Source organism: Nicotiana tabacum, chromosome 11 (genome assembly GCF_000715075.1).
Source record: "Nicotiana tabacum cultivar K326 chromosome 11, ASM71507v2, whole genome shotgun sequence".
NCBI classification, from domain to species: domain Eukaryota; kingdom Viridiplantae; phylum Streptophyta; class Magnoliopsida; order Solanales; family Solanaceae; genus Nicotiana; species Nicotiana tabacum.
This window is the reverse complement of record NC_134090.1, coordinates 5,264,223-5,288,914: the sequence shown is the minus strand read 5'-3', so window position 1 is coordinate 5,288,914 and position 24,692 is coordinate 5,264,223. Positions and strand designations below refer to the sequence as shown.

At 35.9% G+C, this 24,692-nt stretch overlaps 1 protein-coding gene and 1 pseudogene across 2 annotated transcripts; both read right to left on the bottom strand.

The window, feature by feature from the left end:
* Positions 1-6,294: 6,294 nt before the first annotated feature.
* On the bottom strand, positions 6,295-15,355 carry LOC107761218 (TMV resistance protein N-like). Of its 2 annotated transcripts, none has more exons than XM_075224717.1 (7): positions 15,199-15,355; positions 14,068-14,577; positions 12,186-13,281; positions 11,221-11,499; positions 8,131-9,791; positions 7,515-7,977; positions 6,295-6,985 (listed from the first exon to the last, which is right to left on the bottom strand). In XM_075224717.1, the coding sequence occupies exons 2-5, from the start codon at positions 14,559-14,561 to the stop codon at positions 8,142-8,144; spliced, it is 3,519 nt and encodes a 1,172-aa protein (XP_075080818.1). In that variant the 5' UTR covers positions 14,562-14,577; positions 15,199-15,355; the 3' UTR covers positions 6,295-6,985; positions 7,515-7,977; positions 8,131-8,141. The 2 variants fall into 2 exon arrangements, with proteins under 2 accessions (XP_075080818.1, XP_075080819.1); XM_075224718.1 differs by having other exon boundaries at positions 7,813-7,977.
* Positions 15,356-16,323: 968 nt separating this feature from the next.
* On the bottom strand, positions 16,324-23,978 carry LOC142165718 (TMV resistance protein N-like; annotated as a pseudogene).
* Positions 23,979-24,692: the final 714 nt, after the last annotated feature.

Here is a 24,692-nt window from a genome sequence, read left to right as displayed (position 1 = left end):
TCACAAATAGAGGCACGTGGATCAAGATAAGACAATGATGGATTTTCCACAAAAGTTTGCCCCAATCCCCTACCTGACCTAGTCTAATCGCCCTCACTAGTCCAGGTTGGCAATCCACTCCTCTCTAAGCCAATCTGATTGCGCCATGTAGACCATTTTCCACACTCACAAAGAAGCACAAACAAATCTCGACCATTGATCCAATTCATCAGCGGTCCATAATTTATTCCAGCTAAAACTTCATCCTCGCCGTCAAAATACAAAGATCCAATGCTATGTGCCCTCTACTTCTGCTTACGCTCCTTTACACCCTAAGCGTATGCCTGAATACGAGAAATATCCATGCCTGGCTGAAGTGAGACCCACATACAGTCATTAAGTAGGTGAGGCTCCAACCTCATCACGAACCGGTGAACCCCTCAAAAAATTCGGGGACTGTATAGACGGAGCAGGTGGTCGATAGTAAACCGACGAGACTTGGTATTATTCACAAAGTAACGGAGAAGGATCATGATCCTCCATATAGACGGGTGGATTTTCCTAAGACACACCTCGTATCTCTTGCAAAAATCTAAAATAACTGGGTCTACCAGGCCCAGTGTGAACGGGTAAGTGTAAATACTTAAATACCCCTCCACGTGGGTAGTAATAGCATCCTCAGTTCCGGGGCTACTATCCCAATCACTCAACACTCACACTCAATAGGTACCTGCGCTTACTGGGTCTATGTGTAGACTTCGGAGGTGCTCCTTTAGCCCAAGCGCTATAATCCGCATGGACAACTCACGTGTTGCACGAACAACTCACGTGATATAATATCAATATCCGGATCTGCACGGATAACTCACATGCTATAGTATCAATATTTGGATCTGCACAGACAACTCACATGGTGAGCCAGTCCTTGAATGGGTAGGAAATACAACGACACCTAGAGGTAGGTTTATTTCCTATCTAAGGTGAGGAAAATGATAGCAAAAGGGTGCATTTATCATATTGTGCGAGTTAGAGATACATATGCTGAGATACCTACACTTCAGTCTATCCCAGTAGTCAGAGAGTATGTAGATGTGTTTATAGATGAGATTCCAGGTTCCATGTGCGGTCTGCAGATTTCTTCAGTTGGTAGGAGCTTTGATTTTGCAACCGCACATTTCTGGATTGTTGTTGTGAAGCATCTTCTGCGGTCGCACAATTCTTGTGCGGTCTGCACTTGTAACGACCTGACCGGTTATTCTACTTTCTAGATCATCATTCCCCTAAATAAGACTCTATGTATGTGCTTTTACTATTTTATGACTAGTGGAGATAGTTAGTTCAGGATTTGGAAGGGTTCGGGTTGAACGGAAAATGAAATAATGAGGGGGTATTTATAGTAGAAAATAAGAAAAAAGTATAATAATAAAACGTTTGGGGTTAAAACTAAGTTTGGGGGGATGGGGGTTTAAATGACTATTTTTTAAATACCCAACGGCTATTTTTTAAACCCCCAATGGCTCCTTTTTTCAAAAGCCAAACAACTCTTTTTAAAAAAAATAATATCCGTTGGGCCCGTTTGGCCTGCCAAGGGACCGGTCTAGTCACGGTCTTTTGGCGGGCCAAACGGGCCCGGTCCTAACGGTTCCTAGCTTAGAACCAGCCCACGAGACCAGTACGAGCCCACCTCTAGTGGGCCAAACGGTCCTAGCTCGTGGTCCCAGGCCCGACCCGACCATCGGGTCCATCCGCCCTCAAATATGATATATCGGGTCCATCCACCCTCAAATAGGATATATCAGATTTATCCGCAGTCAAATAGGATATATCGGATTTATCCGCAGCCAAATAGGATATATCGGGTCCATCCGCCCTCAAATAGGATATATCGGGTCTATCCTCCCTCAAATAGGATATATCGGATTTGAAGTTTTAGCAAATGAACTAAATAACTTAAGCATGTTTAGTCTGAAGTTTTAGCAAAGCAACTAAATAACTTCAGCATGTTTAGTCTGAAGTTTTAGCAAATGAACTAAATAACTTCAACATGTTTAAACTGAAGCTTCGGATAAAATTGTAGACTGCAGGATAAATAACTTCAGCATGCATTAACATGAAGTTTTAGCTTCAATGTGAAATAACTTCATGCTATATTAGCATGAAGTTTTTGTAATGTGATTGCCAAAGAAACAAGATTACAGGCTCAAAGAGGTTAACTAAGATACATAACAATTAGATGGAACAGTCATGGTGAGGCGATGACTAATATTTTTTAGGTCGTTTTTGATGGGCCAGCAAAATTTTAGGCAATTCGGGTCCGGCCTTCGGAGCCCATGCAGATGGTGTGGGCTATATCACATTGAAATATGAGAATCGGGTAAAATTCCAGTTTTATGGCCATAAAATACCAAAAAACGAGAAACGGTCATGGAGAGGCGATGACTAATTTTCCTTAGGTCATTTTTATGGGCCCGATCCGGAATAACGTGTACACTACCGAGGGACGTACGACACGATCCATAGATGCATCTATATTGCCGAGGCGTTCGGCTCGCTCTACAAGAAAGGAGGACATTTTATGAACCTCCGGAATGAGAAGCTATCACAAGGCTAACACATAAGGATATATAATTTTTATTAACGATCGAGTAATTTGCACAAAAATTCAAGTATGTAAAATTTCGGTCTTTTACTATATCATCTAACAATTTTCAATATGATTCAAGTACTTTAATCAATAAAGGATGCAAACATTAAAAGTAATTCATGATTTTGGTATTTTGATCGTGCTAGCAAGTTCGTATGATATTTTTGGACTTGTGTGCATGTTTGATTTGGAGCCCCGGGGGCTCGGGTGAATTTCGGATAGGCTACGGGTGGTTTGAAACTTAGAAAATCAGGTTTTTACTTAGCTTCAGTTGTCATCTATTTTCCTTCTTCGCGTTCGCTAAGGCACAACCGCGAACGTGTAGAGTGAACGGGCTAGGTGGAATTTTGCCTTATGCGAACGCAAAGGGCTGTACGCGAATGCGAAGTGGTCCGATTCGTGATTTCGGATGTTATATTGATGATTTGATCGTGTGAGCGAGTTCGTGTTATGATTTTAGACTTGTGTTGGTGTTTGGTTTGGAGCCCCGATGGTCCGGGTGAGTGTCGTATGCATTTCGGAGTATTTGGGAGAGTTTTAATGTTGTTGGCGTGAACATGTGTTGTAGGCCTCGCAAATGCAAGGTGGGAGATCGTATTTGCGATGTTAACCTTCTACTAGGTTTGACTTCGGTCAACATTTTAAGTAAATGGACCCAAATCAGTATTTTGACGGTCCTGGTGGGTCCGTATCGTGATTTGGGACTTGGGCGTATGCTCAGAATCGAATTCGGAAGTTCCTAACTCGATTTATCATAATTTGTTAAAAACTAGAAGGGCTGAGTTCTCATTTTATGGCCCTAAATTGCTAAAATATAAGGAACGGTCATGGCGGGTTAGTGACCAATTTTACGTAGGTCAATGTCAGTTATCCGACTAAATTTTAGGCGATCCGGGTCCAGAGGACCGGGCTCAAGCAAAAGGCGTGGGCTATAGCAGAAGAAGAAGATAATGATGCCATGGATTTAGTTAATTGTCTAAAGAAGAAAAAAGAAAATTGTATAGATATATTGTGGTTGTTGTAGGAAGACAATTGATGATATTTCCGACTAAGTTAAGAAAAGAAGACAAGAAATAAATAATTATCACTCCAAAAATGAAAAGTTTCTAAAAAAGATGGGCTCTACTCCATACAATTATTGCTATTGGATAATGTAGCATTATATATGGTAGGGTTACATTCAGTATTACTTCGAAGGACGTAAATCCATGCTCTTCTCCCTAGATCATATATAATATTAGGTGCATCTCTCTAAGTGACAGTGTGTGTTCAAATCTTACATCAATCTTATTATTTTTTTTCTTTCTAAAACTAGGCATCACATGGTGTGTATTAATTAAGTGCATTTCTTTTTCTTTCTTTCTTTTTGATTTATTCTTTAAAAAAATTCACATATTGAAATTATTATTTTTTTTCGTCACCGAAAAATCTTATATGATTAAATAAAATGTGCATATTAAACTAGTGGATGATGCAATATATAGCTATTAGGTTCAACTTATCCCAACATTTTCAGCACGAAGTATGGATATAGATGTAAGAAAATTATTATTAAAAATAATAGTTTTGAACTTATAATTCCAAACGTATAATGGGTGCAATATTAAGAACCAAACATTGAACCTATAGAATTTATATCCTGGATTCACCTCTCCGTAATAATGTACCAATCCTCCTAAAATTCTGGATCCGCCTCTGTCTACCCCTAATATAAAGTAAATAGTAGGAGTTTTTTGTGGAGCTTCTTCTTAAGCAGTACTATGCAGTGGCAGAGCCACATGCACCAAAGTCGCCGGAAAATTATACTGTATACCTCGATAATTTTTATATAAATATGTATATATACTATATAATGACACCATTTGACTTTTTGATGAGTTTATTTCTTTATATTTTAACTTTCCTTAATGAAAATCCTGACTCCGCCACTGGTACTATAGTCTTATTTTTCTTTGCGCATATAGAAAGTGACAACAAATATAGGTCCATAAATGAGAAGAATGTTACTTTTCTCCATTGTTTTATATAGAAGGATCAACTGCTGTAATTAATTACAACAAACTTTACCTTTGTAACGTCCATGTCGATGACTTGAAAATCTATATTGTCAATTTTTCCTTTTGGGAAGAAGAAGCAATTTTGATATATGCATTATATCCTTTGTCGCTTGTTGCAAAATTGCAGTGCATTTTCCTCTAGCTCTGTTGCCTACTTTTCGAAACCCCAATAAATTCTGAGTATTAAATAAAATTGAATCAACATTTAAATTCATTAAGAAAACATTAGTACTCCCTCCGTTCACTTTTACTTGGCACGTTTTGACTTTTCACACCCCTTAAGAAATAATAAATGAAGTGTATAATTTACCATGATACCCATATTAATTGATATATTTTTTATTGGATTTGAGAAAATAATTTGAAATGAGTAATAAATACTGTGAGTATAACTGGAAAAAAAATATTGTCTTCTCTTGATATGAGTAAAGTGACAAGTAAAAATAAAAATCTATTTTTAGTATACATGCCAAGTAAAAGTGAACGGAGAGAGTATTAAGTGCTAGCTGTAATTTACTAAATCAACCTTATTTATTTCCTTGACTATTAAATGCTAATATTAAAAAGCGAGTACCTACTAATAATTACTTTCAATCTATTAAATAGCAAGAGTAAAATTGAAAGAAAAAATAATAATTTTGTTAAATTTTTAAAGCCACGGATTTTTTGAAACATTTTTGGGCAAAAACGACAATTAAAATTGGATAGGGGGAGTATCATTTTTTTTTCATCGCATCCATAACAATATTCCTCAATTTCATGTTTTTAATACATTTCCTACCAACAAATGGTGGAAAATCAAACTCTATTAATGTTCAGCATCCAAATTCCCAAATTCATGAATCTAGGCTAAATTCTTAACTAGTTCATAATCTTGTTCCACACTGAAAGGAACTCAATTCATAAATTTTGAGGTAAAAAATTGTCCAAACCCATGCTATATTTGGCATACAACAAACTTAACTTTACCTATAAACCATTTGGATACTTGATGGATCTGAATTTAGTAATTTGGTCTCGGCGGTCTTCCATATCATCAAATTAGACCGCAATAAGTTATAATTCAATCATTTTCTCTCAAAAGACTAAGCGAAACTGGAGATAAGTTGACCAATTTAGTAGATATAAAAGAACGATTCAACCAGTGGCGTATGCATGATTTTGCATAAGTTGTGTAGACACGTTAAGAAATAGTGAACCAACGGATACTTGTAAGTTGAGACTCGAAGAGCAGGGCGACAAGCCCCCAACAAAGGGAGTGGTCACATCGAGTATGTCCCCCCTTATTCCCGGCATCCTATGGCACCCCGAAGTAGCTAGGAGCGGATCAAGTCTTATTGAATCTACTCAACGAGGAGCAGACGTAGATGATATTATCACGGTCTCTCTTTTTGTACTGCTAGGGAAGCTTAACGTCACTTTGCCAATTGGCATTACCTGCCTTCTATCCTAGTGAACAATGTTCCACTGATTAGGCGGGGACAGGATTCGAACTTGTAATCTTCCGGTCATGAGCCTGATGATCTGACCCAAGTCCGATATCCGGCATTCTCTTTCGTTGATGAGAATTCGAACCACACAGGATTTTCAGTCTAACTAAGCTACCTAAAGCACTTTGAAAAAAGTTTCCTTTCTTTATGCAGTTTGGCCGCAACCTGAGTTTTCTTTTACATGTACATATGCTTTCTCAAAAGCTTTTCATCTGCACTTGTCAGGCAAAACTCGAAGCAGCCTGAGTTTTCTTGCAACTATTATGCGTCAAAGAATTCACCCTGCCAAACTAATTCACCCTACCAAACCCCAGTAAAATTAACTAACTGATGAAATGCAACCACCTGGAACTGTTTTTCCTGCATAATTACATAACATTGCAAATGGAAAAAACTGCTAGGATCAGGTCTCTGTATGTTTATCCAGTTTAGGAGTGAGACAAGGATACTCGAAATCTGTTTTTATCTCTGAGCCAGAACTTGCATTTTCAACAAAGCTGTTGAACTTGGCATAAGGTCATCTTTGAATGTCACATCTGAAGCTTACTCATGTTCTGTTTGTAATTTCCATTGCTCATGACAGATCCTCGAGGCTGAAAAAAGATATACTTGCTTCCTCTAGTAGATTTTTAGGCATTTTCTCAAATTGCAGAGAAACATATTGCCTTTCATCGCTAGTGTATAAAGACTGCAATTTTGATGGACTGGTTTAAGAACAGCTTATCTGCAAGACACCTTTCACATGTCCCGAGGGAAGCGCACTGACATGTTGAGATTGCAATTCTAAAACTCTTCAACGAATGAAAGGTAATACACTGCAAAACACCAGAAAAGGTAGTAAGATAACAAAGACAGGAAACAAGAAAGAATCAAGGCACAGGAATCGTTGCTTTAAAGAAGCCAAACAGAGAACTAAGTTTAATCATAGGGAGGGCGACAAAGAGGTGAAAGAGCAAAATTACAATAGTGTAGCAATTTGGGCTATACACACATATCTTAAAATTGATACTTGAGTTGAACAATCCCCAAAGTAGATTAATTAATATAATATGCCTACATAATGAAACCAACTTGGTTATGAAAAACCAGACAGAATGAATAGTACTAACAAAACAAACAAAAATATGTCACCAAAGATAGTAATTTGCCTCTTTGAATCAACTGACTCGTTTGTGATAAGATAATACAAAAAAGTATGAAGCATCCTTGTATGCACACAGCGGTTCATATAAATTATTGACTTTTTCTCTTTTGGTGTTATAGACAAAGAATGGTATAACAACAAAAAGAAATAAAGTAAAGTTACTCTATTTCTAGCAGTTTTGTGAGCTAATGAAAATTCACCTGGCTATCATGGGGAATCACAAGCCACCAAAACCTAACATCAATTTCGTCAGTTTATCCAAAATTGCATTAGTTAGAATCCATCTTACAGCATCATTCACAAGTCAGGAGAAACTTCCGCCGATCCATTCAATACTATTTGGATAACATCTTTCATCACTCCAATGATCATTATTCACAGGGTAATTAACTTTTGGAACGAAATCCACCTACTAAAAGGTGGTTACAGATGATAGTCTTAGGTTCTCTAATTACATAAATCACTTCCTGGCCTGAGAGATCACGAGGGAGAACGAACCTCAACTTCATCTCGTACTCAGCTTTCTCCACATTCACAATTCCAGGTTCTGATTTGAGCACAAAAAGTTATACTTGTTGGAATCCTTTAACTCACCATGGTTAAGATGGAGAATCAATAGACAAAAACTCATTGTTGATATGTACATCACCCATTGATGAGCTCCTGTAAATAGGGGAAAGAAAACGAAAAAGGAAAAAGTAAGAAAGAATGAGAAGAAAATATATTTTTGGAAGAAGACTTTGTAGCTAATAGAAGGAGAGAACACAAATTTCAATACCAACTAGAAAAAAAAAAAACAAGGCATGAGGTATATACCTCTATCTGAGCTAAAATCCTGGGTTTGCAGGAAAGAGCTGCAAAGTTTCTGAAGAGACAGGCCCCTCTACTTGTTGCTGCAGATTCTCAAAGACAGAGCTCCCCTGAATATTAGAAATGTGACTCTTTTGTTTCTTACCCGAGGAGCAGCTGGCTTCATTGATCACGAAGTCGTGTTCACTATTGTTATATCGGGTCCTCCTTATCCAAGTGGAATGTTCTGTTGGTTCATGGTTATTTTCCCTCATTTGTAACAAGGCCTCAACCTCAGGTTCTTCTTTATACAACAAACGAAGTCCACACTTCTTCACTTCTCCAGAAAAAGATAGCCTAATAAGCCCATAGTCATTTGGTGTTTTTCCATTTGCCTTAGATGTATCCCATAAGCCAGCAAGAGGTACCAAGAAAAAATTAATATTATATTTTGTATCACATTCTGAATGGTTGGATAAGGCAAGTTTCTGGGTCATCCACAACATCCCATCATCACATACGGGAATCAATTGAGCTGTGGTGCCAATTAAGCTGCCAGAGTAATATACAGCAAATCCCAAGAATTTATCAGGTATATACCAATTTCCAGGCAAATTGACTGACACACCACTATCCGTATTGACTGATACACCACTATCTGTTCCCTGATAGAGGAACCAACTTGGCTTCTTCCCAAGATGCACACTGGTAAATACTCTTAGTGACAAGGAATCTGAAGCAGAGATGTCATGCTGCACTGACGAGATATTCTGAAACAACGAATTACAGATCAAATCATTGCTCCAATCTGCATATATTGTATCTGATTCTGGTGGAAGTTCTGGCAGCTGTGTAAGCCTCTTGCAATTTCTTAAGTTCAAGATTCGAAGAGCACCAAGTTGGGCTATACTTCGAGGCAAATGCTCAAAATTATTTCCACTGAGATACAATTCTTTCAAAGAAGATAGGCATCCAATGTCTTCCGGAAGTCCTCCATCTATTAGATTGCAACAAGTGAGATCCAGATGTTCCAATGACCGTAATCCTTCAGCCGCTGGAGGGAACTCAAAGTGCACTCCATCTTGGAGGCCTCCAAACTTCAGGATTTTAAGTTTGTTCAAGCGTACGATGGTAGACGGAGGTCGTGAAATTAGAGCATACCTTGCATAAAGCTCCTCCAAGTTTTCTAAATCCCCTATCTCTTCTGGCAAGCTTTCAAGTTTTGTGCAGCCCGACACATTTAGACTAACCAAACTTTTCAACCTACAGATGCTGCTTGGAAGAGCTACAAGGTTTTTCATAGCGCTCAAATCTAGGAAGGTAATATGAGTTTGGTACTGAATAATAGATGATGGTAGTTCCCTTATCCCAGAGCGTTTCATGTGAATCTGTATCTCCGGCTTCATTCTCCCATGGATTTCTGGAAATTTCTCTAAACTACAGCAAAAATCTAGATCCAGATATTCAAGAGATTCCACGTTAACACATGGAAACCAATTAAGGCGTCCACAAGACTCCAAATTTAACCGAATGAGTTTTCTGCAAAATCCCAAGGAATGGTGAACCTCTTCAAGATCACAACATTCCTCCAGATTCAAATACTCCAAATTTGGCATCCCCGTGAAATCTGGCGTTCGCACCAGGCTTTCAGAGTATCTGAGATCTAGCGTCCGTAGAGACGACAATTGCTGTTCAGAATGCAAATGGAATGAGATAGAGAGAGAAGAAAAAAAGAACCTATTTTGCTCCTCCACTGGATTCCAATAATAAAATATTTGGCTAGTGGGGCTATCTATGAATGTAGAAACTATTTTGTTTTATCATTTGTATTTGTGGGCATCAAATGACCTCTGTTTCTTAAATTCTTAATTACTTGTTGCTAGCGTTCCTAAAAAGTAATCCATTTATGACTCCCTCGACAACAAATGAATGATAGCATTTGAATTATGAGGGCCAACACATTATTTTGTATGAAATCAGAAATTTATTTTTTATATATGGAAAATTACTTGTTTAGAAACTGAATAAAAGTAAATTATAATTAAAATAATATTGCTAAATTCAATTAAAAATGATTGAAAAAACCTGCAGCAAAGAGAAAAGTGCTTCAAAGAAGGGTAATATAAAATGGGGAAACCCAAATGTTAAATCCGGAAGCAATGTATGAAAGTGTACACGTCATTCGAGAAAATAGTTGCTAAGTTGCTCCGACATGGCAGTTTAGGTGCCGCACCCGTATCGACATGACACTAGTATGGGTGTAGGTATGGGATCCATACCGGATCTGGTCAAACGATTTTGGATACTTTGACCATGACGGACGAAAAAATTCGAGATGATATACAATTTAATTCCCGAAATCAAAACCAAAATTAGGATAAATTTGAATAAAATAGCATACCTTATCTAGGAAATCAATCTTTTTCTTATCTACAACTTGAGAATAAAAAAGAAATTCACACTTTACAAGCTATACATAAGTATTCCCCAAAATTTATCATAATTTAGAAATATTTTTTATATTTTTATTTTTTGAATTATTTTTAGCCGGATCCTTGCACCCGTATCCGTACTAGGATCCGTATCCACGAATCTTAGAATTTACATCTCAAAGGATCCGACTTCTAGATCCGCACCCATGTTGGACACCTACACCCGTGTCCGAGTAACTTAGAATAGTTGTACAGAATAAACTCCTTTTGTTTTACTAATAAGTATTACTTCCGTCCCACTATGTACAACCTAGGATGAAATTTCTATGAATCTAATCTTACTATGAGAAATAATTGAATTAGTTTTTAAATTGAGCATCTTAGTTAAAATGATGATGGGAAGATTTGGAGAAAAAAAAGACATAAAGATCTTACAATAGTACTTAGAACAACCATAAATAATATAAAATACAATAATTTTTTGGAGATGGAAATACATTAATTTGAGCGTATGGAATTAATAACTTTTGTTCATTTAAAGACATGCATCATAATTCTAGCCAAAATAGAAAGTACCTCAAATAATACGTGAAAAAAGTAATAATATTTGTTCATTATCACTAAATTAAAGGACAAAGATAGATAGAGAGAAAAATATAAGTAAAATAGAACTCAACTATTGTACCTTTGTTCCCGTCCATAAATAACATAGTGAACTGGATTTGACTGCAAGATGAACAAGCTTTTTGGGTTCAAATTCAGCTGGCAATGACTCCCAAGGATAGCATTTCCATACAAACCAACGCAAGTTGTTGGGCAGATACTCAATAGAACCATCACAGGTACACGACCTCTCTATGTTTAATATCCTAAGCTTTTTCATATTTTTCATGGCCTCTTTGCTAAAGCGTAATGTACCACAATGGTAATAAGGAAACCAGATTGCTTCCATTTTCGTGGTCCCCTGGTAAGAAGATCATTAGTCTACAAAGTATAATTTCAGACGTAGTATAAAATCCGCTTGCTAATATGACTACTTTCTCACTCTTTGCAATGCCAAAGTATAAGATACAATATTAATTAGATTCTTTTTAAGAAATACTGACGTTACTTCAGAAAAATACTTTTTGCAATTAATTCTATAGTTTTATTTTCAATTATTACATTTTTCTTAGAAGTTCATTAGAGTCAAGTCTATAAGCTTTTCATGTTGTGATAGAAAGTAATTGTAATTGAAACAGGACCAATAAATTGTAACTTTTTTATAAAAATAATAATGGTAAAGTGAATGTTTGATTGAGTTATTATGTAATAAAATGTCATAAAATTTTCAAGTTAATCCAAAGAATGACATTGGATCAAACACATTAAGTGGCTACTAGACTAATCCATCGCTTAAAAATATAAGAAAAACGAATTAGGCGACGTAAATTAAAGAGGCTACTAAACGAATTAGGCAATTAATTTTTTTTATCTTATTAGGCAATTATTATTACTTTTGCTTCTTCTACTAACTAAAGTAAACAACTAAAATGACGTACCTGCAAGACTATGAAGCAGGGGGACAAATAAATGGAGTTGACTGCCCCATATGTCTTTGGAATATGAAAATTAGAAATTAAATATTATTGCATTGTTAAGCCTACTTACCTTATTGTTGATCATCACTTCTTCAAAATCCTCGTCGAGCCATAGCCTGCTGCATTCCCCCGAATCCTTTTGCAAGTTCACTATATATTTACCCATATCTTGCATTAAGTCATGCATTTGAATACGATCATTTTCAATGATGGACACAAGAGATTTGTCAATTAAGACACGCAATCCGTATTCAGCTGCACAATGACAACTCTCAAGAATTTGCATGGCATACTCTTTTTTTGCCCCTCGGAAGAAGCATGCTATATCTAGAAACATCTCTTGTTGTTTGGGCTCTAATCCATCATAACTAATTTTGAGCTTATCAACAATTCCAGAATTAGAGTAATTTTTCATGTGCTCTATAGCACTTTTCCATTCAGTTAGGCCTAGGTTATGTAGCAAAGAACCCCACACTCTGAGGGCTAAAGGAAGGCCTTTAGCATAATTTACTACCTCCAATGAAAGCTCCTTAAAATGCTCATTTGGAACCTCTTTTTTGAAAGCATGCTGATAGAACAATTGAATGGATTCATGGTCAGGTAGTGCAGTCACTTCATATATTACATCATTCTTCCCTATCAAATGCTTGTCTCTAGTTGTTACAATAATTCTACTGCCATTACCAAACCAATCAAGATGACCTGCTAAATACTCCAAATAATGATCTTTATCATCTATGTCATCAAGCACAATTAGGACCTTCTTAGAACGAAACCTACTAGCCATTTGGTGCTTTCCGTCCTCCTCACTATTGTTATTAGCTTTTTCCTTTAAAAGTTCAGAGAGAAGGATATTTTGCAGAGAATGCATTCCACGTTTGTTTTCTTTAATATTCGCAAGGAAACAAGCACCATCAAATTGATAAGAACTATCCCTTTTTACTAAGAGAGTATCAAACATAGCTCTAGCTATTGTCGTTTTACCGACTCCCCCCATGCCCCAAATCCCCACAATCCGAACATCATTGATTCCTATCCCTAGTAAGGATTCTATTTCCTTTAAATGAGTATCTATTCCAACAATGTTTTGCAAATAAGATAAAGAAATCTTGCATAATTTGGACGAGATTCGGTCAACAATCTGTCGAATACAGTCTGATTCAGTCCTACAAAATAAGAAGATTGTCGATATATACAGGTAAATAAGTCAAGAATTACAAGAGGTATTTCACACTGTAGAGTGCAGAATTATGATAAAAAGGACTGTGCACATAAATCAATCTCTTGAATTACCAATCTAAATATTATCTACGTAATAATGTCATTGAGTAATTAAATTGATAGGAACTATCCGTTCTTACTGATAAAAACATACATAATCAACCATTATTCTTTTTTCAGGAAATATAAAATAAAAATAGTTTTTAACCTTTAAATGATATTCAATGAAATTAGATTGTGCATGCAGTACTCTTAACAAAACAAAATGATTAACTTTCCACCTTTTAATTTTTTATTTTTGTAAATATGATAGATTTATTTAGCTAGAGTTTGGACATAGATTTGGTTGAAACTTGAAAAAATAGTTTTAGAAGTTGAAGTTGTGTTTGGACATGCATTTTATTTGGAAAAAAAACTTGAAATTTTGTGCGTGGAAGAGAAAAATTCAACAAAAAACGGTCCTAAACCAGTTTTTGGGAACTTGAAAAAAAAAATTTAACTTGTTTCAAAAACTATCATGTTCCATGAAACAAACAGTGTTTTTAATTTTTCTTTTAAAAAAGTAGCCAAAATCTATGGCCAAATTGGAGCTTAATGTCGATTTCGTTTAACTCATTTTAGGTGGTATAGATTCTTTGTTCTATAGTAGAATATGCATTAGTCTTCACATAATCATCCAAAACTGAATGGAAATTACTCCATTTTTATAAGGAATTGTGTTTTTAACTCACTTGTCACGAATATCACAGCCTTTGAGATTGGCCGCTGCAGTTAAAGCAATCCTCCAACTTTGTATTCCTTCGACATCATCCATATACTTTGTTTCATGTTTGGCAAATGCTTCAGCAAAGCTCTCCCTCTGGTTCCGAACATATGATGGATCCACATCATAGAAGACTGGTATTACAGTTTGTCCAAATTGAGTCTTGCAATTCATGATCTTCACTAGTTCATTCAAGCACCACCTCGATGTTGCATAATTCTTTGAGAAAATGATGACAGCACATTGAGACTCTTCGATAGCTTTACAGAGTTCATCTGAGATGGATGCGCCATGCTCTAGCCTTTTATCATCTTGAAAGGTTTTTATTCCCCTGATATCCAAGATTTCGTACAGGTGACTCGTAAATGTTTTCCGAGTATCTTCACCTCTAAAGCTTAGAAAGACATCATAGTTCCATCGAGGAAACTGTGAAGTACTCGCAAAAGTAGAAGATGATGCCATTGATTCAGTTAATTATCTGAAAAGAAAAAAAAAACTGTTTGTAGATAAATTGTAGTTGTGGTAAGGGATAAAATGATGATAATAGGAGAGAAAGAAATAAACAATTAGTAGCACTTCAAATAAGAAAAGTTTGTATGAGATGGGCTTTACTCCATAGAATTATTGGTATAGGACCTAGTCAACTGATACACTGTAACATTTAGTGTGGTAAAAAGTTATTGTGAAGCTTCTTCTTAATGCTCTACTCCAGGTGATTTGAATCATTGTTATTTTGTTTTCTTTGAAATTTAATAGAAGGAAGTAGGAACTATCCTTTCTTTAGTCCACTGTATGTAAGCCTGTAATATGTACACAATGGATAGCTAAAAGTACAAGCAGCTGAAGCTACAAAGAAAAAGAAGGGTAATATCCGAGCTATTTGATCATTAGGTCATATCCTTGGATGCATTTGGATATACAACTTGATGTACCTGACCTGAATTTAGTAACTTGATATACAATCTTTCATTTCCTCAAAAGAGACCAATTTAGATTCCAATTTAGTAGATTATTGATTGTTCCTGTTCTTGACAATTGAACTCAAACAGTATAAAAATAACATGACTTTTACAAAGGAAAAAAAGGTGAAGCAACTCACAGCGGAATCTCGCCGGAGGAGACGAAGTCTTGTGCGGTTTGATGCATTTGCCTAATCCTACTGTTCTTCTTATCTGCTAAAAAGTACAGAAAGTCAACGCAGCAAAACAAAGACAGCGAATTTGTCGCCATTTACACCCAATTGCTCTTGAAAAAACATTAAGAAAGGAAAGCTTTTTACCGAGATTTTCTGAGAGAATGACAAAAATGTCCCCCAAACAAATTTAAAATGTTCCCAGGCCTATACTATAGTTTTGGTACTTTGTGGGCGTTTGGACATAAAAACTGTAAACGGTTTGAGTTTTTCAAATTCCGAAAAAAATTCGAAATTCAAATTCAAGTAAAAATTAAAATTTTTATGGTTAAACATTAATTTCAAAAAAAAATACAAAAATCGAAAAAAAAGAAAGAAATCTTTTTATGGCCAAACGGGCCCTTTAAGTTTGTAAAAGGAGAGCATTTTAGTCTCCGTCAAATATTTGATCAAACTTTGATTGTTAGATTTAATTGGATCTATGGAAAACAAAGGTATGAACTCACATATGAATTTGCATTTCTATAATTTATGCTCTTTTTTTGGTCTATTTTTGGATTTGTTGCAACTTTTTAAGGTGCAGTTTTTGATATTTTTAATCTAGTGGTAGTGTATGGTGTAATGTTTAGTTTCTCAGATTTGACAGAACTTTCTACGTTCTAGTTCAATCTTTTTTAATAACATTTCCTATTAAATCTAGTTCTGGTGTGTTTTCGCACATTTTACTTGCCATAGCTTGTTAAATATTGGACGAAGACCAAAAAAGTTCACTTTTAACAAACTTAAAAGATAAATACTTCTTAGGTATGTACTCAAGGGACCATTTTTGTTATTTTCTTCTTTCTTGAATAGGGTTTCAAGATGGAGTTGTGCCTATTTGTGAATGGCCAACATTAGATTGAGGGACTAACGGCATTTTGAAACATATCACTTCTATTTTATCAAGATTTTATCGGATCTAGTAAATAATTTTATCCTTCTAAATTTACCAGCAAGATGAAGAATTAAAGAATCGTAGAGATCTCGGGGAATTTTTTTAGCAAATTCAACAGAACATCCAATAATTCAATGCAATAATTTTTCTGGGAGCTATTTACAAACGATCACTACTTCATTAACCTCATATATTCTACTATTAAATTTACTACTAGCTATTCCAACTAACATCAACTAATAAAATTAAGTAATTAACTAGCTTTTGCCAATAAGGATTACATTAGAGGCATTAAAATGGGACACTGCATCTTTCAAAGACTATTTCTAAGCCTATGCTTTTCAGTAGAACTTGTTAGTGGCAGAGAGTATTTGAGCTCTACATCCCAAAGGAAAAATGCTCGACCGCTGGAGGTACGTTTGATTCCAGGAAATAGTTCCCCTTTGGTCCGCTTGCTTTGTGGTGTGAGGCGGCTTACTACTAGTTCCAAGGCTTCTTTCATCCATCCGTTTTGGCACAGCTTTCTTGCTTCGCGAACATTCATCTGCAATTGGTTTTTGAAAGTCTACCTGTCAGCAAAGGCGAAGATGTGATTTCATTTCACAAGACTACTATTCTTGTCTAAGAGAGGCGTCATGTCACCTTTACTAATAAGAGCAAAATATAGATATATGTAGATTTAAAAAGAATGGATTATTGCATACCCAAGTAAGTTCTCTTGCGAATCTCTTTCTCAGGCCACGAGTCTAGTTGTTCTGCTACAAACAAAGGAAACATATGCTCTTCATGGGCAGTGTCACCGGCTTTGTTCCCAAAGTACCATGTTCCCAGTTTGCACTGCAAAAGTGATCAAAAACCAAAAGACTTATGAAAACCGCTTATAAGTAATCAAAATATAGATGTTATTGCTTTATCTAGATCGACATAAACAACACCAGCACATGTTATCACATATTGCTTATCCAAAACGATCACAACATCACATCTAATCATGAATTAGTGTAATCAGTCTTTAGAGCAAAGGGCTTCCAAACTTGCAACTTACTTTCATTAGAATGTGACCTTTGTTTCTAATGTTATTAGAGTATGCGACAGCAGCTGGCTTCATCAGTCGCGGTGCCATGGTGTTCACCATTGTCATATCTGCTCCTTATCCCAACACGATGTTCTGTTGGTTCATCTTTATACAACAAACGAAATCCAAACTTCTTTATTTCTCCAGAAAAAGATAGCCTGATATGCCCATAGTCATTTGGTGTTTTTCCATTTGCCTTGGATGTATCCCATAAGCCAGTAAGAGGTACCAAGAGAAAATGAATAGTGGATTCTACATCACGTTCTGGATGGTCGGATAACTCTAGTTCCCCGTTCATCAACAACATCTCATCATATTCTGAACGGTTGGATAATTCTAGTTCCTGGGTCATCCATGACATGCCATCATTACATAAGGGAATCAAGTGAACTGTGGTGTCAATTAAGCTGCCAGAGTAACATACAGCGAACCCCAAGAAGTTATCACATACATACCAATTTTCAGGCAAAATGACTGATACACTTCTATCCTTACCCTGATGTTGTAACCAACTTGGGATCTTCCTTTCAGGATGCACAATGGTAAATACTCTTAGTGACAAGGAATATGAAGCAGAAATGTCATTTTGCAAGGAGGAGACATTCTGAAACAGGGTATGTGCAAACAAATTATAGATCGAATCATTATATGCGTCATCTTTATCATACAGTGGCATGAATATCACCCTCTGTAGTTTCTTTCTCTTTGTTACTAAATCATGGATACTGTTCAGAGCCATATGACAATCTACATGCAATTCATTTAATTCTGGGGGAAGTTCTGGCAGCTGTGTAAGACTCTTGCACTCTGTTAAGTTCAAGAACCGAAGAGCGCCAAGTTGGGCCATGCTTCGAGGCAAATGCTCAAAATTATTTCCACTGAGATACAACACTTTCAAAGAGGATAAGCATCCAATGTCTTCCGGAAGTCCTCCATCTGTTAGATTGCAGTAACTGAGATTCAGAATTTCCAATGAACGTAATCCTTCAGCAACGGGAGGAAACACAAAGTACACTCCATCTTCGAGGCCTTTTTCTGATTTTTGTTTTGCTAAACTCAAGAATTTAAGCTTGTTCAACCGGACAATGGAAGGCGGAGGTTGTGAGATTAGAGTATCTCTGGCATTAAGCCGCACCAAGTTTTCTAAATCCCCTATCTCTTCTGGCAAGGTTTCAAGTTTTGAGCATCCTAACACATCTAGCTCCACCAAGCTTTTCAACTTGCAAATGCTGCTCGGAAGTGTTACAAGGTTTTTGAAACCTCTCAAATTTAGTTCCCTTATCCGACGGTCTCTCGTGTGAATCTCTAACTCCAGCTTCATGCTTCCGAGGATTTCTGGAAAATTTTCTAAAATAGAGCAATCTCGTAGACACAGATATTTAAGGGAATCGATGCACAGAGCTGGAAACCTCTTAAGCCGTTCACAATTAGTCAATTGTAATTTACGGAGCTTTTTACAAAATCCCAGGGAATGATGAACCTCTTCAAGATTCACACAGTTTGACAGATTCAATGTCTCCAAACTTGGCATCCCCATGAAACCTGGCAACTCTTTAAGCCTCTTGCAAGCTGACAGATTCAAAGTCTCCAAGTTTGGCATCCCCATGAAATCTGGCAACTCTTCAAGATTCAAACAAGATGACAGATACAACTTCTCCAAATTTGGCATCCTCCTGAAATTCAGCAAATCTTTAAGCCTCTTGCAATCTGATAAGTTCAAGGATCGAAGAGCAACAAGTTGGGCTACGCTTCAAGGCAAATGCTCAAAATTATTTCCACTGAGGTACAAGCTTTTCAAAGAGGATAAGCATCCGATGTCTTCCGGAAGTCCTCCATCTGTTAAGTTGCAGCAACTGAGATCCAGAATTTCCAATGAGTGTAATCCTTCTGCTACCGGAGGGAACATAAAGTACACTTCATCTTTGAAACCCAATAGATACCCCATTTCTTCAGTATCTTTTCCAAAATTCAAGGATTTAAGTTTGTTCAAGCACACTATGGAAGACGGAGGACATGAAATTAGAGTATTTTTGGCGTCAAGCTCCTCCAAGTTTTCTAAACCTCCTATCTCTTCTGGAAAGCTTTCAAGTTTTGAGCAACCCGACACATCTAGCTCCACCAAACTTTTCAACAAACCAATGCTGCTTGGAAGAGCTACAAGGTTTTTAAAAGAGCTTAAGTCTAGCTTGGTAGTATGAGTTAGGTACTGAATAATAGAAGATGGTAGTTCCCTTATCCCAGAGTATCTCATGTCAATCTCTAACTCCAGCTTCATTCTTCCGAGAATCTCTGGAAATTTCTCTAAACTTGAGCAATCATATAGATCCAGATATTCAAGAGATTCCACATTAACACATGGAAACCTCTTAACGCTTTTACAATGAAACAAATGTAACTCGATGAGTTTTCTGGAACATCCCAGGGAACCATGAACCTCTTCAAGATCACTACATTCCTCCAGATTCAAATACTCCAAATTTGGCATCCCCGTGAAATCTGGTGTTTGCATCAGGCTTTTAGAGAAGCCGAGATCTAGCTTCCGCAGAGACGGCAAATGCTGTTCAGAACACAGAAAGAATGAGATAGACAAAAAATGTTGTAAAAAGATTTAGCTAGTGGGCTATCTATGAATCTAGAAACTAATTTATTTTTTCCATTTTTATTGGTGGGCACCAAGTGACCTTCTGTTTTCTTGAATTTTAATTACCGTTGCTAGTGATCCTGAAAAGTACTTATTAGAAAATTTACTCCCTCAGACCAAAAAATGGATGATTTTGGATTATGAAGGTCAACACATTATTTTGTGTGAAATTAGATATTTATTTTTTATATCTTTATACGGAAATTACATGTATAGAAATGTATTATAATTTTTTTTATAAGTATAGAAGTGTATTATAAATAAAAGGCATATTACCTAAAAACTCTCCTAAACTTGACAAATTTTATTTAATGCACCAAAAAAAAAATGTTTAGACCCCACTATGTGGAATTACACTGGGTATGTTGTTCTTGTTGTTGTTAAATTTTGTATGGTCTTAATTTTAATAACAAACAGTCAAGTTTAAGGGGGTAATTAAGACAATATAAAGTTTAGGTATACACTGAATAAAATGTGCCAAGTTTAGGGGAGGGGGGGATGTAGGTATTCTGCCTAAATAGAAAATATTGTTAAATCTATTTAGAAATGATTGAAAAAAATTGTAGCCAAAGAAAATTTTTGTCTCTTTAACGAAGTGTAATATTGAACGGGAAAAACAAAGTGTTAAATTCAGAAGCAATGTATGAAAGCTTATATATCATTCTAGAAAATAGTTGTACAGAATGAACTACTTTTATTTTAATAAGTTTTTCTTCACTCGCACGCATAAAACCTATGATGAGATTCATGTCTTGTTAAGAAAATGTTGTATGAGTTTAAATTTGAGCTTATTAGTTAAAATTATGATGGAAAGATTTGAAAAAAGAAAAAGAAATAAATATCTTATAGTAACAATATGACAACACAAAATAGTATAAAACACATTAATTTGAGTTTGTGGAATTAATAACTTTGTTTCATTTAAAGACAGGCATCATAATTCTCAGAAAAGCTAAAATAGAAAGTCTCTCAAATAAAACGGGACGAAAGACATCACTAAAGGACAAAAATAGTTATAGAGGAAAACAAAAATAAAATAGAACTCAACCATTGTACCTTTGTTCCCGTCCATAGATGACGCACTAAACTGAAACTGAGATTAAGATGAACAAGCTTTCTGGGTTCAAAATTAGTTGGCAATGACTCACAAGGATAGAGATCCCACACAAACCAACGCAAGTTGTTGGACAGGTACTCAATGCAGCCACCATGGATCTGCAAATGCCCGTCCTGCTCATGTATGTATAATATCCTATGCCTTTTCATATTTTTCATTGCCTCTTTGTTAAAGCACAGTTTTTCAAAATAACGAAACCAGATTGCTTCCACTGCCTTGGTCCCCTGGCAAAAAGATCATTAGTCAACAAAGTATAAAATTTACTTGCCATTATGACTACTTTTGGACTCCTCTCAATGCCAAACTTCGTTGAAGAGCTAGCTAGCACCACTAAAAAAATTTAAGGGAGTATTAGTTAGGTCTTCTTTAAGAAATAGGTCGCTTAAGAGAAATACTTAGTGCAATTAAGTCTCTAATTCAATTTTCTAATAATGCATTTTCTGAGAACTTTTTTAAGTCAAGTCTAAAAGTTTTCCATGCAATGATAGAACGAAATTATTTGAAACAGTACCAACAAACTGTCATTTTTCAAATAAAAAATAATCAATGGTAAAGTGAATTCTTGATTGAGTATTGGTAAGGTAAGTTTTGTCCCTCCTAATTTTTACTTTTTCATTTGAGGATTTATATTAATAAAAAGTTACTCGGGGTAAATATCTAGTGATATCATCTTTAAAAATTCCTGATTGAGTTATTATGTACAAAATAACATACAAATTTTAAGTTAATCCAAAGAATGAAAGTTGGATTAAACAGCTTAAGCGGCTACTAAACTAATTCATAGCTTAATAACATAAGCGAATTAGGCAACATTAATTAAAGTGCCTACTTGACGAATTATGCCGCGTTAGCCAACTAATGTTACTTTTGCTTCTCCTGCAAAAGTAAACAACTAAAATGGCGTACATGCAAGAATATGAAGCAAGAAGAACAAATAATTGGAATTGACTGCCCTATATGTCATTGAATATGAAAACTAGAAATTAAATATTATTGCATGGTTTAGCCTACTTATTGTATTGTTGATCATCACTTCATCGAAATCCTCGGCGAGCCATAGTCTGCTACGTTCCCCCGGATATTTTTGCATGTTCACTATATATTTACCCATATCCTGTATTAAGTCATGCATTTGAATCCGATTATATTCAGAGATGAACACAAGAGATTTGTCAATTAAAATGCGCAATCCGTATTCAGCTCCAATATGACAACTCTCAAGAATTTGTAGGATGTAATCTTTTCCTTCCCCTCGTAAGAAGCATTCTATATCTAGAAACATCTCTTGTTGTATGGGATCTAATCCATCATAACTAATTTTGAGCTTTTCAACAATTTTTGAATTAGAATTGACTTTCGTTTGCTCTATAGCACTTCTCCAAACAGTTATATCCCTCTTATGTAACGAAGAACCCCACACTTTGAGGGCTAAAGGAAGGCCTTTAGCATGACTTACTACGTCCAATATTAGCTTCTCAAAACACACATCTGGATCTTCTTCTTTAAAAGCATATTGCTTGAACAACTGCGTAGCTTCATGATCAGGTAGTGTAGTCACTTCATATATTACATCATTCTTCCCTATCAAATGCTTGTCTCTAGTTGTTACGATAACTCTAGTGCCCTTACCAAACCAACTAAGATCACCTGCTAAATACTCCAATTGTTCTCCATCATCTATGTCATCAAGCACAATTAGGACCTTCTTAGAACAAAGTCTGTCCGGAATCATCTGCTTCCCTTCAAGCTTATTATTGACGCAATCATCTTTGCTTCTTAACAATTTAGAGAGAAGAGTGTTTTGTAAAGAATGCAGTTGATATCTTTTTTCATTTTCTTTAACATCCGCAAGGAAACAAGCAGCTTCAAACTGATACGAGAGTGTATCAAAAATGGCTTTTGCTATTGTCGTTTTACCGACTCCTCCCATGCCACAAATCCCCAGGATACGAACATCATTAGTTTCTATCTCTAGTAGGGATTTTACTTTCTCTAAATGAGTATTTATTCCCACAACATCTTGCAGGGATAAAGCTATCTTGCATAATTTGGAAATTTGGTCAACAATGTGTTGAATACAGTCTGATTCAATCCTACGGGAAAAAAAAGATTGTTGATATATACAAGTAAGAAATTAAGTCAATAACAAGCACACCGTAGACGTAGAGTACACAATTATGATAAAAAGGACTAAGCACATAAATCAAACTCTTGAAGAGCCAACCAACATAGTATCTATGTAACAATGTTATTGAGTAATATTGCTAGGAACTATCCCTTCGTACTTATAGAAACATATATAATCAGCTATCATTCTTTTTCGAGAAAATATGAAAAAAATTATTTAAGATTCTGTTTAACTCATTTTGAGGTACAGATTCTCTGTTCTAGAGTAGAATATGTGTACCCAGTCCTCATAGAAGCATCCAAATTTGAATAGAAATTATTCCCTCTGTTCCAGTTTATGTGTTTTTAACTCACCCGTCACATAATTTGCAGGTGTCATATCCTTTTAGATTTGCGGCAGCAGTTAGAGCAGTCCTCCATCTTTGCACCTTTTGCATTCCTTCAACATCATCCTTATACTTTGATTCATGTTTGGCAAAGGCTTCTGCAAAGCTCTCCCTCTGGTTTCGGACTTCGGATGGATCCACATCATAGAAGACCGGTATGACAATTTGTCCAAACTGATTCTTGCAATCCATGATCTTCACTAGTTCATCCAAGCACCACCTCGATGTAGCATAATTCTTTGAGAAAATGATGACGGCAACTTGAGATTCTTCAATAGCTTTCAAGAGTTCTTCGGATACAATGCGCCATGCTCTAGCCTTTTGTCATCTTGAAAGGCTTTAATTCCCATGTTTTCCAAGTGTTTGTACAGGCGACCTGTAAATGTTTTCCGAGTATCTTCACCTCTAAAACTTAGAAAGACTTTGTAGTTCCATCGAGGAAACTGCGAAATACTCGCAGAACCATGGATTCAATTGTACGTCTGAAAAGAAGAAACAAAACCGTGTGGTAAGATTGTGGTTGTGATAAGAGTTCAACTGATTATAATAGGAGAGAAGAAATAAAACAATTTAGTACTTCAAAAGTTCAAATATGAAATGTTTGTATGAGATGGGCTCTACTCCGTAGAATTATTGTATTGGACCTAGTCAACTAATATACACTGTAGGATTAGAAGTTGTAGGAAATTTTTGTGAAGCTTCTTAATGCTCTACTCCAGTTGATTTGAATTATTGTTATTGAGTTTTCTTTGAACTTTAATAGAAGGAAGTCGAAAATTCCTTCAAAGACTACCCTCCTGCACCAAACTCCATTGTAATATGTACACAATGAACAACTAAAAGTACAAGAGGATGAAGCTGCAAAGAAAGAGTGTACCTAGGAAAATATCCCAGTTGAACCGAATTATTGCTCCAAAAGTCCAAACACAAACGTCCCTTTCTCTTCTCTGGCAAAAACTTGTCCTCCTACTAACCAATTTATCCATGAAAAGACCCCCATTGAGTGAATTGTTTGTAGTTTTCCGCGGAAGTTGAAAAAGTCTTGAATTTACTCAAACCCTATAAATGTTTTAGCATTCAAGCACCCAAATTCAGCTAAATTCTCAATTTCTAGTGAGGTCGATTAAAAGCAATGTTCAGGATTCAAGTCCCCGAATTCACCTCAATTCTCAATTGTAGTT